Below are 19,033 nucleotides of genomic sequence, written 5' to 3'. Positions count from 1 at the left end.
GAAAAATGGAAAACAACCTCATTGAGAGCTTCAAAGCACGCAGAATTCTTATGATTTCAATGCTCATAAAAAATAATCATTGGAGAAAGAACACGAAATGAAGAAAATTGTACTCGCACCTTTTGCAAATTCGTTAGGGTATTTTTTTTAATAACTCGAACGAGGTTAGTGTACAAGTATTATATTTTCAACGGAGAGAACCCATAACCAGTTTTATATTTAATCTTCTTCAGCCTACCCATGATAAACTGTATAAATTCGACATAAATTGACTATTGTCACCCTTTGAGGTAGAATTCATTTTTAATTATTACTATAAAAAATGCATTAAAAATAAATAATTATTTTATGAAAAGTTTCCATCGTAATTTAATATTTCGTTTGCACACAATTCTTTTAATTAAAAAAATAAGTCTCTATTTTTGATGCAAAAAAAGTAACAAAGGCTGTATTAGCAAAACACGTCCGCAAAATCCCTTAATTGAGCAGTCAAGTAATGTAACGTCCCAAAGGGCAGTGCAGAAAATATTTTCAAACCTTCATGGTAAGTAATTAGTTAATTTCATTACCAGACACTTATTTTAATGTGATCACCACTGTCGTAGCTACGCACGTGCGCTCCGAATAATTGGGATTTATAAATAAAGACATTTATGGAGAAGTCATGGTCGTCTGACCCAAAAGCAAAAGCTATTTACGATAGCATGTGTAGGTTGTAGGGTATTGTTTTTCGCTGTTAGAATTATGAACTTTTCTTCGTCCTTGATCTAATGCGCTAAAATAACATTTGGCCGTGAAGAATTTTAGTTTATGTAACAGATTTATGAACACGTATTTTACTGCTATTTTTACATTTTAATAGTTTTTAATAATTTAATTTTTCTCCCTAGTGGTTTCAATACCGGTCCAGATGTACATTGCGCAATTTCCGATATTTGGTATTTTTATGAAACTGACACCGAAATACCTGTTTCGGAATTTTCCAAAAAAGAGGATTAAACACTTGTTTTGTTGCTATATATTTCATAAAGGGCGTTAATTTAGAAAATTTGTTGTTGGCAAACATTAAATGTAGGAAAAAGGATATAATAAATCAGTAACAAAAACAGTAATATATTTAATTTATGTGACATCAGACGTTTCTAATGGAAATATGAACCATTAGTATTAGAATACATTAAGGGAAAAAAACGAATTGTGTATTATTAAAAAAGATAACTAATACCGCATTTAAATTTGTGTTGTGTTGTCTGTTATATTCTGCCGACTTTCACCGGAAGTATTCGATCTTTCGCCATATGAGTGTTAAGATTCTCCGTCTAATGTCGATACAGGGGCGGCAAATAGGAGGGGGGGGGGGGGAAGAGAAGCGGTTGCATCCCCAAATTTTTCACTAAGAATTATAAGTGGGTAAATGCGATTTAGAAAACTTGGAAATTCATTTACATGCCTTTTCAGAACAGAAAAACAGATAGAAAATAATTATTTGCCTTAATTCAAGAAGCAATCTCTTCATATGGGTTAAATATTTCAAAATTGTGTAGCGTATGTTATTATGGTGCAATTTGTATGAGATGCCCCTACAGTATTGAGACTGCGCAATTTTTACGCGTAAACTCCATGTCATTTTACATAAATTTTTACGCTCATTGTTTAGCTAGTAATTGTTCCTTGTACGAGAAACAAATTTTAGCATCAACTAGATGTATTATATGCTTCATAGAAATGTTTTCTAAAGATATGCTATTTTTGAAAAACATCCCACACCAAAAAATACTGTCACATCAACAGAGATGGTATTCAAGAGTTAAATCTATAAAAGCACCCTGGAAGAATTACTGGAAAGTGATCTTTTCAATGATAGAAAATCTCATGTCATTTTAATATGTATGACTTTGTTTGAATTTTTGTTTACTTTATTTATACTACGGAGCGTTTTTTGTATACTTTGCTCTCCATCATAAAAATTTCAATCCGCCACAATGCTGTTAAGAACTCTCTAGCAAGTGAAGTATTGGACGAAACATTGCCAAATTTCATGAGCGTACGCAGTAGACCATGGGATTTCGATTTCTGAAATAAAAAAATAGTACAAAAAATCATCACCAGGGGAAATTTTGGCGTTGAAAAGGTGTATTATTGTGAATATTGAAGGATTAAATGCTAACTGCCAAAATATGCATGAATTTACCAAAATATAATTTTTACTAACAAATAAGGTTCAATATCACCAACATCGAGGTACTTTCCATGTACTGCATACAATGCACAATATTTTCCACACATCCGGGGGGGGGGGAGAGGGATTAATTTCCCCTAACTGCAATGTTATTAGAGTTTCCAAAGTTTAGACATCGAGAACATGTCGTAGAAACACATCACCATTGAGAAATCCCCATGGCGGGACGTCACAAGGTGAAAAATAGGGCATCCACGGTGGCCATACCGTAAGAAATGCATGACCAATAAATCTGCTATCAAAGAAATGTTGTCGCCATACCCTCTGTACCTAATGCTCAACGTGGGGTGGTGCACCATCTTATATGAATATTACTCAAGAAGAAATCCTTACTTCCGTGCCAAAATTTCTTCCTGACGACTTTTGGTATTATTATTCTCTTGTTAAGAATTGAAATTTGTTGGTTTTAATGAACCATATTTGAAAGCAACAAACATTTGTAGTTAAAAACGTGATGTGTGCTGAATTTTTCTAGCATTTAATTCTTTAGTATTCGCAAGTAATACACTTTTGCAGCGTCAAAATCCCCCGGTTGTGAATTTTGGTACTATTTTTTTTCATTGCAGAAATCGAAATCCCATGGTCTGCTATGTACGCCCATGAAAATTGGCAATGTTTCGTCCAATACTTCACTTGCTAGAGGGCTCTGAACACCTCATGTTATTTTATAACCACCCTGTATATAAATATTTGTCTGTTATAGAACTTGTGTGGATCTATTTCCAGGTATAACTCTACGTCCAAAAAGCCTGGCTGAGCCGGACTCGAAAACCGGACATTCACGTGTTCGAGCGCTGTATTCGTATTTGTCGAGCGGAGAGCATCAGCTGAGCTTTCATGAGGGGGACATAATTGTTCTGATTGGTGACAGAAACAAGGGCTGGCAGTATGGTGAAAATACTCGCAATCATCGGTGAGATGTCCCTCCCTCCCTCCCTCTCTCTCCATACCCAAACCTTTCTTTTTATCATTATAATTTATGTTGACTGATTGGACAAATAAAACAGTGAGAAGCAAAAGGATATAAGTGGGCGTGAATCAAGTTTTGAGTCAAACTCGTGCAAAGAATAAACCCTTATTAAGCTTTCACTGTAATGATTTTCTAAATCATGCTGTACAGTGGTTCCCAACCTTTTTGAGTCCACCGGCCCCCCTTCTAGAGGATGTCTGACACCCGTCGCCACCTCCCCCGTTCTTCCTTGAAAAAACCATAAGTTGGCGCTGATAAACATTGATATTACTGAAACATAAATCACTAATTTGAAGTAAAATATATGTAATAAAGCAATTTCATTTAATCACTTTTAAACCAACAAAATAAAAGTACCTTTTTAAAGTTCTTTTTTCCTTTCTTTTCAAAACAAACTGATTAGTATTTGAAGGAAAATACTTAACGAAGATCATTGATGTACTTTTCAAAAACAGTACATTTTTCAAGAACTAATTTTCTTTTTTAAATTGGAATCTGGAAGAATTAAAACCACTGATCTTTAAAAATAAAAAAAAAATTATAAACTTGGCGATGAATGATGAAATGCTTCCTTAAGGTTCAAAAGGGTTTGAGGAGGAAGCTCCTGCACTTGAATTTGTTTCTTTTCAACTTGTGATTCCGCTTTGTGCTGAACTCTTAGCAATCAGTTTCGTACTCAATAATTATTTTTATTTTGTCTTTTAAATTTTCATCGCCCCCTATCGTCCCTCTGAGAATTCAAATTGCCCTTTGGGGGCGATCGCCCCAGACTGAGAACAGCTGCTGTATATTACACCTTCCAAGGCTACTAATACAATCTCTTGCCCCCGAACAAAAGAGAGTACCAGATCATTTGTACCAGTCGTCTGCAATTTTTTAATATTGATACTTAACGCCACTTTGCTTCTCACTGTTTCAAATTGTCTCCTCCTGTAACCCTTAACAAGGCAAATAAGGCTATTTCTCTTGAAGCCATGTTCTATTGGACCTCAAACATACAGGGAGTTCGCTGAAATCTGTTGCCGCCCCCATATTTTTTTTATGGCAAGAGCTTTAGTCATAAAAGTGGGGTCTAGGCACAAGAAAACTGCTATGCTCTGCACAATGAAGATGCTTAAAGAGCGATCTGGCGACAAAATTCGAAATTAGCTTTCCTATCTCAGATACGGTACGAAACTCGGGGAAAAATGTAAACTACAAAGTTGTTTTACATCATCGAATAAAGAATGAAAAGACTTCTTCCCCACAGTAATGTGAAAAATAGTAGGTTTAAAATGTACCTTTGTTTAATTATGTTGAACAAACTGCACTTACCGGGATTGAGCTTCAACTATCTACAATACTCAAAATGGTGTATTTCGGCACAAATACGCATCTGAACACGGGGCTGCTCTTCCTGCTGAACATTGTACAGTGTGGCAGGTAACATGCTGGCATAAGCTCACCGAATGCAAAGTTCCTGCAATGTCAAGCTCGCGCGGTGGATGTGTGCTCGCTCTGTGATGTATTCTTACCAAAAAAAAGTACAAGTGTTCAGGTCAGGTTGAACGTGGAGGTCATTCTACGTAACCACCATACTTGACGATTTGTAGCTGGAATATATTTTACTCCCGCAGTTTTCAATATTACTGTGTGGAAAATGTGTTTTCTTTCTTAATTTGATGATTCAAAGCAACTTTGTAGTTGACTTTTTTCTCGTATCTCGTACCGTTTTTGAGATAAACACTAACTGAGAACTTTGTGGCCATGTGGCGTTGTACGAAATTTCGTCACGCAGCGCAGGACAACTTTAGTACATCTCGACCCCACTTTGATGACTATAGCTCTTACCTTTCAGAATTCACACTGCGCGGCAAAAAATAAATAAATAAATAAATAAAATCTCTTCAATATGCTTCTGACATAGTTCTTGTTAATTCTTACGTAATGTGACCCCTGAGTTCAAATATGACCACCTTTTCCCGCCATTATTTTTACTCGACTGCACGTGCGCGGCGCAAAGGAGGGTAATAGGTTTGAGTCTATGTATGTATGTATGTATGTTCCTATGTGGCGTTGTAGAGGCTAAATGATTGACCAATTTTGATGATTCCTACGTCAATCGAATTGTCTTAACCATGGGAGTGTCACTAAACACATGACAGTAATCAAAATTCATTATATCAACAAGCAGTCGACATATTGTCAGCTCTGGATCGTGTCGCACACTACCTGTGTGCGACACAGTGTGCGACAAATGCGGTAGCGTTTTCACTGCCTCAATTTTTTGTTTACTTAATCTACTAATTCGATTTTCATCTCTTAACATGTTGCATTTGTTTTTGTAATGAGTCAGGGGACTGAGTTTCGTGGCGTGTACTTTCTTGACGGGCTTTTTTAGTTTTACGAGAAAGATTTGACCTACGGACATTTCCCATCTCGCGATATCATGCAGGCTGTTTATATAGCTGTGCTTGACTTTACTCGAGCATTTTTGCTAAAAGTCAAGGATATGTAGTTTTAAACCGAGTTAGTCCCTAGAGGGACTAATAATCAGTAGTTTAGACCACCGCAAGTTACTTAATAATCCTCACGATATAAACTCTCTCAATAAAACGACAAGATTGCGAAATTTACCGTCTTATGCTCATAGTAACTGAATCAATGAAAATTAACTAAAAAGTGTAAAATAAAAAAATAATTTTTCAATAAAAACAAAACTGACTGCTTAAAAAAACAAAGAACTGAAAAAGAAAAAATTATAAGCCCAGTAGTTTAAAACTTTATTAAGTACTACTGAATAAGTACACCATTGAAATAGTTTTATAATCGATGCACGCGTAAGACAAATCATACGTTCAAAAGCAGAATAGAAGGACCAACAGTCGGGGTCTATTCAAAATTTAAGGGGTTCCTTGATTAATTAAAAAGGAATGGGTCCCGACTGTTGATCCTTCTATTCTGCTTCAGAATTTATGATTTTTCTTATATATATATATATATATATATATATATATATACACACACAACTCTACATATAACTCTACGTAGCGGTAATGTATATATTGATTATAAAACTATTTCAATGGTGTAGCTATTCAGTAGTACTTAATAATAGTCTAAACTACTGGGCTTATATTTTTTTTCTTTTTAGTTTTTTGTTTTTTTACGCAGTCGGTTTTTGTTTTTATTGAAGAATTAATATTTTTTTTAAGGAAAGCGTTACATTAGAAATTAACATTCTCTTGAGAGGCTACAGAGGTGCGCAGTTGAATATCATCTGCATTTAGAGCAAGTTGAATGTCTCTTGGGAGTAAATCTATGGGAGTCTCTCCCATAAAAAAAATTTAAATCAGCAATATCGATTTTCTTCTGTTTTACTTTTTTTTTTTCATTTTTTCCGCATAAAACCAGATTATAGGACTCACTTCTATTAGCCTCATCTCAAAAAAGTGTTCACGTTGCAAATAAATAAATAAATAATAATAAAGAAAAATTGTAAGCATTTCATGTTCCATAGTCAGAGTCACATCGCAGATCTTCAGTAAAGAGCCTTCCCGTATTAATAAACTTAAATTTCCAAATATAATATAATTAAAAATGAACTTAGGTTTGCGTTCAAAGTAGCGTTAATGTATATATTTATATTTCTGGGGATGCACCGGCTCCATTGTTTATCACTTCTTGATATAGTGAAAATCGTTATTAGCCAATACTCATAACAGATATGTCTGTACAATTTTTATTCTTCGACAGGAGAGGTTGGTTCCCTATTGCATATACGGCTGTTCTTGATGATGGTCCTAATGTTCATCCAATGGAGAACAAGTAAGTCGTGTCAATTAAATCATTTATACTAACTAAAATACTTTCTTAGTGTTTTCTTAAGTGTTCCTTAGCTCACTAACCTCGCTAAACGATGTTCAAGAGCTCAGGATAACTGTTTTTGCTTTTTACCTGTACATTTAGATTAACCTCTTTGCTTATAGTGGCTTTGGAATCTTTTGGGTGCCAGCTTCAAAAACTCCTTATTTCTTATTAGGGTTTCCCTTTAACTAACAAGACTAAAATAACGCGCGTATAACTTTCCAGTCATTCTAACATTTTCAGCGACTGAAAATAATTAAAAGTTTTGCATTTCTGTTTTTAAGACTGAAATAAAAATGTGTATATACTTTTTATTTTTTAACATTTTGTTTTGTATTATTGTTATTGACGTTTCATAGATAAAGTCATTTTTGCCACACTGTGCTAATACTCTTTACTTAGTTTAAATCATTAATTTTATTACTTTTAAATGTATTGAAGCATATAAAGAGTTTTTAATAAAATGATTCAGCTGATACTTCGACTAGATATGTTTTACGTTTTATTGGTCAATCACATAAATATGTATGCACCGTAAAAATTTGAGTACTATGAATAGTTCCAAAAATGTTCTAAACAAAATATACTGATTCAATTGAATGTAAGGTCGAGAATAGTGAAGCGTATTAAACCTTTTGTATAGTTGCCCGTAATTAGCATTTTACAAATCGTGTGACATGAAGCCATCTTTTATGTACTTGAATTTGTGAGTTCGCGATTTCTATGCGAATTTAAATAATGAATGATTTCTGTGTATTTCACGATTTCTTTCTTTTCAAACTCAAAAAATACATCGTAAATATTCCATTCTATATTGAATACATGATATAGTATGTAAATGACTTCATTGCATAAATTTTGGGATTAGAAGAATATGAAGTTGAAATTTATGCATATTACCATGATAAAATAAATTGGATATGCATTTGGAATAGCAATTTGGAATGAAATTTTAGTTTATTTTTATTCATTGATTTACTTTAAAGTATATTTTATCGGGACAAATGAAATTTATGTACTTAAACCTTTCATTATTTCCGATTGACAGACAACTATCAAAAATCCTAAATTTAAGCTAATAACAAAAATCAGATTCTTAAATTAATGCAAAAAAGGGGGGGGAACAATATTGATTTAAATTCTGAAATATTTTTTCATTATGGAAAAAAAAAATTTCTTCTCTTTTTTATGATATAACTTCCTAATACTTCTCTGAATTTGCTTAGTTACTTCGCGAAAGAGCGTTTTTTTTTTCCATTAATCTTAGCCCAAGGGCTCAAATATTAGCAAATTTGAAACAACCCTTATTTTTGCAGTTAACTGACTGATTGTCTGAAGTAAATAATTTTCACTCCCCTATAAAATCTCCCCTTATAAACTCAAATTTTCAAATAAAATTTTACTGTCTCAAGAAAAACAAATTATAAAACAAAACCTTTTGTTTGTATTACATATTTTTTTATTCGTCGTCAGATGAGCAAAGCGAAACTAGTTTCTGGTTCAATTCTTGACATCAGATGAGCTTTTAATTTCAATCTTCATGCAAGAAATTTAATAAAACAATAATGAGTTTTTCCAAGTTTTTAACTTATATTTTATTGAAAGAAAATGATTTGCATCAAACTGTCGAAGTTGGCGAAATTGATCGTCTTGTAGTCTATTATTTGGTATGCAATGGAATCAGTTCATGTTTTTAGAGTCACAGCTCTGAGACTTGCCTTTTATGGACTTTTTTGTAGAATTCTGAATGGTAAACTTATGGCAGTTCTGGGAAAATCTAAGTTTAGAATAAAGTTTTGAATTTTTTTTTTTTCAAGTCGTAGCTACTTGAATTAAAAATATTGAAAATCATTTACTTTAAAAAATAGCGCTGTTAATGTTAAAAATAAATAAAAAATTCAGTTGTCATACTTGTGTTTACGCTACATAGGTAAGAATTCTAGTTGTTGCCGACTCATTAGTCAGCTAACGTCCAGCAGTACATCAATGAGTTCTTTCTCTACTATTAGTTACCAGCAGACAAATGAATGCGTTTTTGACATTAGTGGTAATAAAAATAGTACGGGAAAATAAGTCTAATGCATGCTATGTGTGCGCAACGCACATGATAAAAAATATTATAGAGTTTTTTTGTTAATTGTTGCTTACATATTTAACGGGAAGCTTATTTTGAGTTATGTTACGTTAAGTAACATTATTATAATATTCGACTCTCTAGATTTTGCTAAAATGTTCACCCAATAAACGGGCTTAAGAATATTTTTACCTCATAGAAATCGATAAATTAAAATTATTTCTTTTTTTTCTTTTTTTCCCCACAAATATTTTGTAAGTTTCGTGGTTCTCTCACATTTAATGGAAAATATTATTCAAAAATAGTATCTTTTCCAAGAAATACAATTTTTAGGTACTTTAAAAATTTTCCTAGAAACAATAGTTTCTTAAATACTCGTAATTCTGCCGGACGCACAGTTAAACTTAGATTTGAGAATGTTCGGACAGTTCAAGTTTAAGACTGTAAATAGTACATTGGTCTCAAAAAAAGGTGCAACAAGTTTTTCGAAGCTTCTGTGCTGTTCACAGACGAGTCTAGATTTACATTGGAGAGTGATTCAGGGCGTCTACTGAGACAGGGCGTTTAAAGACACAGTTATAGAGGTGGTGAAATCACACACACACACATCATGGTTTGCGCAGGGATCTCGCTCGGTGGTCACACTGACCTTCATATGATCCATGGAGGAACTCTGACTGGTCTGAGATACCGGGATGAGACTCTTGATCCATATGTCTGCCCATATGCTGGTGTTATTGGTAATGACTCCATTCTGATGATGATAATGCACGACCTCACTGAGCTTGGATTATTGAGGAGTATCTTGAGGATCAAGGTTTGGAAAGAATGGAATGGCCAGCTCGATTTTCATGCCTGAATTCGATAGAACATCTTTGGGACTATCTTGGCAGACAGGTTTCTGCTTTGAATCCTCCTCCAAAATCGTTACATGAGCTGGAACAAGGCATACTCTGTGTCTGGTCTTCGCTTCCTATTCCGGTGCCCGATAACTTAATAAACAGCATGTAAAATCGATGCAGCCTGTGCATTCAAGTTTGAAGGGGGGGGGGGGGTACACATTCCTTATTATAACTCGTTTTTGTATTGTTTCCATGACATTTTACTGCACATCACTGTGATGTACTGTTTTCTCCAAGAATGAACTTCTCCACAAAGATCGCGTTTTTTTGTTATAAATCGTTTTTGCAATTCACTTATACAGTTATGCAATACACTTATATACTATGACGCATTCAATAAAAAAAACTATTTAGTGCACATATCCTCCAAATTTTTTGTTTCTACTTTCATTCATTTGCAAATTAGGTGCAAAAAACGGTTGTACCTTAACTTTTTGAGGCCAGTGTATTTTAAGTATCTAATCTATGTTTGAAAATGATTTTCAGTGTTAGAAATTTTTACATATTTTGAATGTAAGTGCGTTAAAAAAATTTAAACTCATTTTTAGAGAATTGCTCCTATATGTGCTGTTTTTTTTTCTCCTTAAATTTTTATTAGACAGAGAAAAAATGGGAAACCCTAATTGAGCCTCATACCTTGTGCTTTCTCTTCCTTTCTCTCTTTCCCCATTTTTAGCACTCTGGATTTGAAGCGTCGGAGTGTGGACCTGTCGAATCCTTACTCCACTTGCTTCGGTGTTAGTCGTAGTCGCACCACGCCCAACATCCAGCCATTCCACAACGGACTGGACCAACCTGTTGCGCTCGATTCCGATTTCCTGCTGCCTCCTCCACCTCCTAATGCTCAAAGACCCCTCTCCACTTTCTTAGATTCGTCTGTTAAGAACATGGATTCGCTACAGGTAATGGTTGGGGCCAGTTTCTGTCATTTTATCATTAAAAAAAGAAAAAGGTAATTTAATTGTTGACTTAAGATCCGTAGTGCACTCCTGATTTTTTGTAAAAAATAGGAAAGGATTGACATTGCAAACTTTCTGACGCCTCTTAGACGTCAGACTACATTTGAAGGGTTTGCTGCAGCAAAGAGTTAACTCCATTTTTTGGTCATTTGGTTCAACAAGGAGTTGTTTCCGGTTGATAGTTCTCAAGTCCGTTTGGTTCAACAAGGATTTATCTCCGGTTGATAGTTCTCAAGTTATTCGCTAGAATGAGTTAGCTGCTTTATTCGCTTGAGGAAATATGGAGTTTACTCCAAGAGATTTCCCAACAATCAAAAAATGGAGTTAACTCTTTGTTGCTGCAAACCCTTCAATTGTTGTTTAATAGGGAATTAACTGGATAACCTGCATGCCTTTAAACAACTAAATAAAGTTTCACATATGATTTCACCTTATTACATTTACTTTCTCTCTGGCTATGATTGTGTTAGTAGGGGAACATTTCATGCGATGGGAATTTTCATCATGTTTGTGTGACTCTGGACTGCTGAAGAACTCTTTTAGACACTTACTTTCCACTTAAAACTTTAAGTAGGTGTTTTAAAGCACTTTTATGCAAGTTGTAAAATTTTTAGCTGTCAATGTTATAGAACTTCTACCACTCCAAGTTGAAGAAAAATTTTAAAGAATTTGAACTATAAATAGATTTAAAATTAGAAATTTGAAATACCCGATAGAAAATAAAGCTAGCGAAATTGCTTTCTAACCAAAAGGAAACCCCGCATATTCTCAGTTTATGAAACTAGCTGATCGGTTTGTAGCTCTGATTCTGCAAAATGATTACTTTTGAGCGAAAATATGGGGGGAAAATAAGTTAGAAACTTTAGCCGTACATTTTTCCGGAAGTTTTCTTAGCTGCACAGTAACGCAAAGGAGTTTGATATGTTTACTTTGGAGAATAACGTGATATTTTTAGATTTCTTCAAATGATAGAATTCTTCTTCAATCGTTGCTTTTGCTATTAGAACAGAAATTACACAAGTCGCCAATTTTAGTTCATTATTGCCAAGTTTGGAATCGCTGTATCAAGTCAAGTGCATTAAATGTTGCTTAATTATTGTTAGCAGATACAACATTCATTTTTACAGAAATCGATTTAGAGGGCATTTGGAATAAGCTACTGCACCAGAATAAGCCAACGACTGGAAATTTTCAGGAACAAGAAAACCAATTTACAGTCTAGATTTCTGCTGTAAAAGGATTCTACGCTAAATAACTCAACCCAACTTCTTTTATACTTTTCAGTAAGCCATGTTTAAATGCTCGGATTATGTTAAAGCTATCAGTTTTCAAAGGTCAAACTCGTTAGCTTAAAAAAAGGAATTTAAAAATGTTTCATTAGGTAAAATGCTGCATTAAATAAAATTGATTGCACTAAAAGACATAACTAATCCTTTAGCAATTTTACAAGCTTTTCATCTTTCGAGTTTGTACCAAACAGCTCGTTTTGGCATCCAGAGACTGCAGCTTCACCCCTGTTTGGTATCATCAGTCTAGAAGAGCCATAAGAGACCTGGGATAAGTAAACTTCTCACAGAAGCTGCGAATACCTTCACAGTGATTCCCAAAAAGAGGTAATCTGCCGTCTCTTTGTTCGATATTTACTTGTAGGCTTCACTTACTCCAGTAAAAGAGCGTCCGGAATAGCCGAAAGAAAGAGGGTAGTAGTAAACCTCTCCCAGAAGCGGAGATTACCTTCACACTGATCCCAAATAAAAGTGAGCCGGCAGTGTGTTTATGTTAAGTATTTATCTGTAAGCTTTACTCACTTCGACTAAAAAACGTAAATTTACATCTTATTTTTCATCTTTTATTTTGTTTACCTGTTCCCGAAATTAACTGAAAGTTTCTGACTCATGTGTCTTCCTACCAGCTTTTGCGGACTAACGCCAAGCTTCTTCACGCTCCCCCGAGCATATCCAGCAGTGGCTCCTCCGCCCCCTCCCCCACCTCCTCCTCCTCCGGGGGCCCTGTGACGTCAGGGGCGGACCCCTTGGTCAGAATCCTTCCCCGGCGCCTGCCCCCCATGTCCACTTCTCTTCACTCGAGCAACGACAGCGGCTTTTGCAATGACACTGCCCCGCCAGCCCCAGTGGCTCTCCTACTGTCGCCAACCTCGCCAGGATTTTCGCCAAGGGAACGCAGCGGATCCATGCGGCAAGATGAACAGAAACCAAAGTGAGTTTTATATCGTTTAAACATATTTTTCCAACTTTTCAAAGACATATCACACATTCTATTTTACGACTCTCTGTTAATGATGTCACACTTTTTTTTTTTTAAATTTTTGTCCCCCTTCCTCTCGTTACATGTCTCGCTGTTTTTCACAAACATACTTATGAAAATGAGTGATGTCGCACTTCTCATACTTCCCTACTTCCCCCTTGTCACAAACTGTCCCAATTTCACGACCCCCCCCCCCTCAAATCGTGATATCATTTGCATACAGCCACTTATGGGAAATATAATTATATTTCAATTTAGTTTTTAAGCTGTACAAATATGAAGCACCTGGAAGCCAAAGACTGTCGGTGCCAAAATTAAAGATTTCAAGATACTAGTACAAACGGTAGAAGAAACTTCCTTCTATTTTGTGGCGATCATTTTATCATTTGAATGCCTAAAATTTAACATATAGGGTAACAGCACCAGTAACAGACAAGGGTCCAGTAGCAGACAGTCATAAGTTTAGAATTAAATAATAAGAATTTTAGGCGGATAAAACTGATGTTTGCTGTGGCTCATGAATACGATGCAACCATTGAATGTTATCAGAGTGAATTTTATGAGCCATTTGGTATTTACATGGCAGTGGTGAAAGGTTATGAAGAACCACCGCAGTGGTGAAATGTTATGAACAACTACCACGAGCTCTGCTGGTGTTTCAGGTTCATTTGAATTTAATAAGTCCTTAAATCTAAAAATAAAGAACTTTTGCACATTTTGAAGCGAAAAAGAGAATTATGTTTTTTACTCATCCTTTCTTCGTCTTCTCTGTTACTGGGTATCATCTGAACTTTCGGTGTCTGTTACTGGGGGTCGGACCTTTTTTTCAAATTGAGTAAATAAAAATATAATTAACTAATTCAGAGGATCCAGAAGCAGCCAAACCTTAGATGAGATGTAGTTGCATGAGAGAAAAATATTTTTATAAATCTAAATACATTAAAAGGTTCCGAAAATTGAGTTAATCTGAGACCGATCTCTTAAACATGTCTTTTACTGGTGCCGTTACCGTACTAGGTGAAGTTTGCTTTTTAATTAAATATAATTTTCAATGCTATTGGAATACTAATGTGATAGAGAAATATTTTCTTTCAACAGCGAAAAAATTTTGTTTCGGGAAAAGACTACTTTCCATGAAAGTAGATTTGAAATTTCGCAAATTTTAGAATTACGTGTACCTTTTTATTTACTGATAAGAATGAATTCCAGTTTTAACCGAATTTTTTCTGGGGAAAAAAGTAGCACTGAGACTTCTATTTAAAAAAAAAAAATCTTCATGTAGCATTGGTTTTCGAAACCATGTTAAAATATCGTTTTCTAATAAAAGTATCAAGACAGAATAATTGATTTAATTTCACTCTATATTTTTCCTTTTTTAGTTTTCCTTATCGGAATCTCGTTGACGCCTAATCATTTGTTTGTTTTTTATATTTTTTAAAGTTTAAAATCATTGAGTGAGTTATAATATAATTACTTTTACCATTTAAAATTCTTCAATATATCTGGCCGTTTTAAAAATATTATCAGAAAGAGTTATCAGAAATGAAACTCATATTTTGATGACTCTTTTCGATAGTATTTTTAGGAAATTTTATTTTTGAATATTTTCTGTTTTTAATATTTTGTTAAACTAATATAGGGGAATATGGGGCAAAGTGAAATAACGGGGCAAAGTGAAATGGTGAAATAGTTACTCTGCATCTAGCGTCACCTGTAGTAATCTTTTAACTATGTAGTAACGCATGTAGTCTACTCCAGTCAAGAAAAAATTATCGCTGAAGTTCATAGAATATGCTAATACAAGCAATTTTCAAAAATTGATACTCATATTGTAATATTTTGTTGTAAGTCGAAAATTATTTTTGATATTATTAAATGATAAAATTCTTGTAATTAACATTTGAAATATTAATTGAGACCTTCTAATATTCGGTGTAGTATTTATTTAGTTAATATTAAGCTTATTTGTATTTTAAATATTTTGTACAATTAGGAAAGTACATGCAGGGAAAAGTGAAATAGTTAATTTCGTTTAAGTATTAAATCATTTATTAAATCTTTCTTTATGAACATACCTTAACTTAGTAATTCACTTATTTTATCTTCGTTCATTCACTTATTTTCTTATTCATTCACTCTTTTACTCACTCATTTATTTGCCCTCATACATTAATTAATATTTTTAATTATTCGTTTATTTTTTTCAGTATCTTTTTATTTATTCGTTCAACCTTTTATAAATTCATTTGATAAAAAATATTTTTTTATGATCGAATAGAAAATATTTCATTTCAAAGGTATTTCATTTTCACTTTACCCTATGCAAAAAAAAAAAAAAATAATAATAATAATAAATAAATAAATAAATAAAAATTTTTCACTTTTTTTTTAAAGCAAAAGTTTACTGCCAAAAATAAAAATAACGATCAACTACGCTTCCAACGAGTTTATATCCATTTGCATTTGGTAGATGGTGTAAAACGTTAATTTTCTCGCCAAGGGAGATTGCTCTATGAATTTCATATGCAGAGTGAGTCCAATAAGAATTGGTTCTGATTAAATTTTGCGGCCAATAACTTCAAGACGATCGGTAACAACAACAATTATCCGAATATCCCAACTGCTTTTTCTCAAAACTAATTTTACTTTATAAATTTATGAGAACTTTTAATCTTCAGTAGTACTTTTAATAACAAAAAAAAAAAAAAAGTCTTTTTTCTAACTTGTTCATTTTCTCTAACAAAATCTTTCTCTCCTTTCAGGGAAAATATGTTTTCGTCCGTCAAGCTGCGGAAAGTGATAACGAACGATCGCTCCGCCCCCATGATTAGTTAACATAGGATCTGAATAACTTTTACTTGAGGAAATGTCTGTGTTTGACTGTTAAACGTTAAGTGACTGTAAGAAAATTTGATATGAATTATTGATGTACATTTTTATAATAATAAAGGTATTACCGAATTCGATGGGCTATTTTTTCAGAACTAGGGAAATCTCCCGTCAAGGTATGACGGGTGAAACTTTCTTCTACATTTGAACGAAGCCATTGCTAGTTTGGCGATATTTTGATGGTTGAACTTGTAATCCTAACTCCAGTGGATTAACCCTAAACTCCAGTAGGTAGCGTTTATTGTTGCCCATTATTTCATGTCTTCATTCCCCTGAAATGACAGTCTTACCAGTAAAACAGTTACTGATCGAGTTCAACCTTGTCACAATAAAGCCTTTCTATGCATGTTAAACGTTACCAAACATATTTTCAAATCATCATGCCGTGGCGCGAGTTTTATTATTGAAACACGCGGGTTACTCGATCATCGGATATTATTTATATGAGGATTTTTCTGTTTCAGACCTCTTTTACTGTTGAGAAATCATATCGAGTTAAGGGTATAAATTAGGTTCTGTCAGTTGATTAAAAAGAAATCAGTATAGCTCATCAAAAAATTTTTTTGGGCAATGACGAATTGCTCTGATTGTCTTTGATATACGTAGATTTTTCAGATCACCATGATGACGAAAATAATTCTAGATCGTCGACTTTAATGTTTATTTAGAAGAACAGATTTTTGTCTTCATGGTTCCAAATCGTGTGTTTTCATTCTATTCTTAACTCAAACAGATCTTGCATTGAAATACATGTTTTTTTTTTTTTTTTTTGTTTGTTTGTTTTTTGTAAAATTACGTTTTTCAGGATTAACATCTATATAGATGAAGTTAATAGCAAAACGTCATCTAGAAATTCCCAGATTATTAATTCCTATCGTTTTAAATTGATAAGAAATAAAAATATCTTAACAGTATACGATGTAAATATAATCTTTATGATAAGTGTACCGATGCAGAATTCATCATAATAACCATATCTTTACTGTCGCATCCAAATTAACGTTTCTGTTTTTATGAATATCACTTATTCCAGATAATCTTCCCAGGCACGCGTCATAATATGACGGGTGCGAATTTCTGATCCGTTTTCATTCCATTCCATTTGTAGAAGCAAAAAAGTCAACGAGTAGGATCCTATCGCAATTCAAAATTGCGTAAAATATAACTTGAATTCTATACGTCAAAATTTAAATGAGTGTTTTTTTTTTTTTTGATCTGTCACGAATTTCTTATTAACCTCATTTGACCAAAATTGATGTTGAACTGATTTTTTAGATTACCATGGTTACTGATTCCGACGGTTGTTTTTAATATTTATTTAGAGAGCCACAATTTCGTCTCCAAAGTTACAAACTGTCCGGGTTTGATTTTACTCATTTTTTTTTTCAGGGCTTTACTCAATCATTCTATGAATTTAAAAAAGAGTGTTTGGTGTAAAATTACGTTTTTTTTTTCAGGAAAAAACACTTAGCGATAAACTTAATCGATAAACTTAAAACGAACTAATAAATAAACTTAAAAAGCGAAATTTCATCTAAATACAAAATTGCCAGATTACTTATTCCCATCATTTAAGATTGTAAGAAATAGTTTTTTAAATATAATTTTAGAATCTGTGTAGAAAGAACTGAAGCGACATGACCTTACCGTCAGAAAATGTATTTAAACAGCCGCCGAAGGCGGGAATCTTGGCGTTGAAAGGTCAATGACAAGGCGGCCGCTTGCATAGAAAGGTGAACGGCGTAAAAAGGCAGACTAGCTGGTCGCCGCAGGCGGCTAGTAAGAAATAAAAATACATAACGTTACACGCTATAAATAATCTTGATGATAAGTGTACTGATGGATTTCAATGTCAAAATTCAAATAAATGCCAGGGGCTAGATGCTGTATGCATCCCCCCCCCCCCCAACAAAAAAGTTTTCGTAATTTTATTTTATACATTTATTTATTTTTAACACTAAGTAGCGAAGAAGCATTGGACACTCGATTCGACAGTAGATGTATTGGAAGACCAAGGCCTGTTTCTTAGCCTCCAAGAAGACCTTATTTGACTCCATGAGTCTTTTTTTTTTTCTGGGTGCTTGTCGAGAATAGTATTGTCTATGCTACAATGACACCAGTTATTTTTGTGTTGTTTGAAGGTGGTTTTTTTAATTAAAAATAATTTCTTTTTGCTTTATAGTGGTGTAAATATAAAATAGTTACGTGAAATATTACGTGGTACATAGTAGGGAAGCCTTCCTTGCATGCATATTGAATGAGAAAACGTTGAGCACAGGAATTTGGAAACGACTAAGATGAGCGCAATAGCAGAAGAAATAGAGCATAGCCCCTCGGAGAGTCTTCCGATAACCGTGAAGAAAGGTTTTTTGAAATGCATATTGTGTACAAAGAAAATAATCTTTATCATTAGTTCGACTTTATCAAATTATGCTTTCCGAAAGCAAATGCACGAGTCACTAAAAAGACCAAACCAAAGCCCCCTCCCCCATAAAATTTAAAGAGTTTCCTCGATTTTCCCAGAATCCATCATCAGGTCCTGACTTGATGACCATGGACCACCTGGAAAGTATACCCTTTAAAAAATCCAAATCGATTCGAGTTATCTTGAGACATTCATAAAAAGATTCCGACGAATTGAGGACCCTCCTTTTTTGAAGTCGGTTAAAAAAAAACTAGTAACTTGCATACAACTTCAAGCGATTGGCACTAAAAACTAATCTTTATTCCTTGCAATGATTCATTTTTGTGCTAATTTAATTCGAACCATTTAAATGTTAACGGTTTTCCAAACTAGTTTATATTTCACAAAAATACTTGTCACGTAATTCATGATAAAAGTCGTGAGTCTGTCTACTTGGCCCCGTAATGAATGAAGATAAAAATACT

At 33.8% G+C, this 19,033-nt stretch overlaps 1 protein-coding gene across 2 annotated transcripts in view; it reads left to right on the top strand.

The window, feature by feature from the left end:
* LOC129234633 (brain-specific angiogenesis inhibitor 1-associated protein 2-like) overlaps positions 1-16,216 on the top strand; it is a 155,859-nt gene extending 139,643 nt beyond the window's left edge. For both annotated transcript variants that reach the window (XM_054868666.1, XM_054868665.1), the window contains exons 11-15: positions 2,966-3,152; positions 6,945-7,016; positions 10,708-10,933; positions 12,903-13,207; positions 16,018-16,216. In XM_054868666.1, coding sequence (XP_054724641.1) covers positions 2,966-3,152; positions 6,945-7,016; positions 10,708-10,933; positions 12,903-13,207; positions 16,018-16,090 — 863 coding nt within the window. In that variant the 3' untranslated portion in view covers positions 16,091-16,216. The remainder of the gene's footprint in view (positions 1-2,965; positions 3,153-6,944; positions 7,017-10,707; positions 10,934-12,902; positions 13,208-16,017) is intronic.
* Positions 16,217-19,033: the final 2,817 nt, after the last annotated feature.

The sequence above is a fragment of the Uloborus diversus genome, chromosome 1 (genome assembly GCF_026930045.1).
Source record: "Uloborus diversus isolate 005 chromosome 1, Udiv.v.3.1, whole genome shotgun sequence".
Taxonomy (NCBI): Eukaryota; Metazoa; Arthropoda; class Arachnida; order Araneae; family Uloboridae; genus Uloborus; species Uloborus diversus.
Note: the sequence above shows the minus strand (reverse complement) of the source record. Positions and strands in the feature narration are given on the sequence as shown.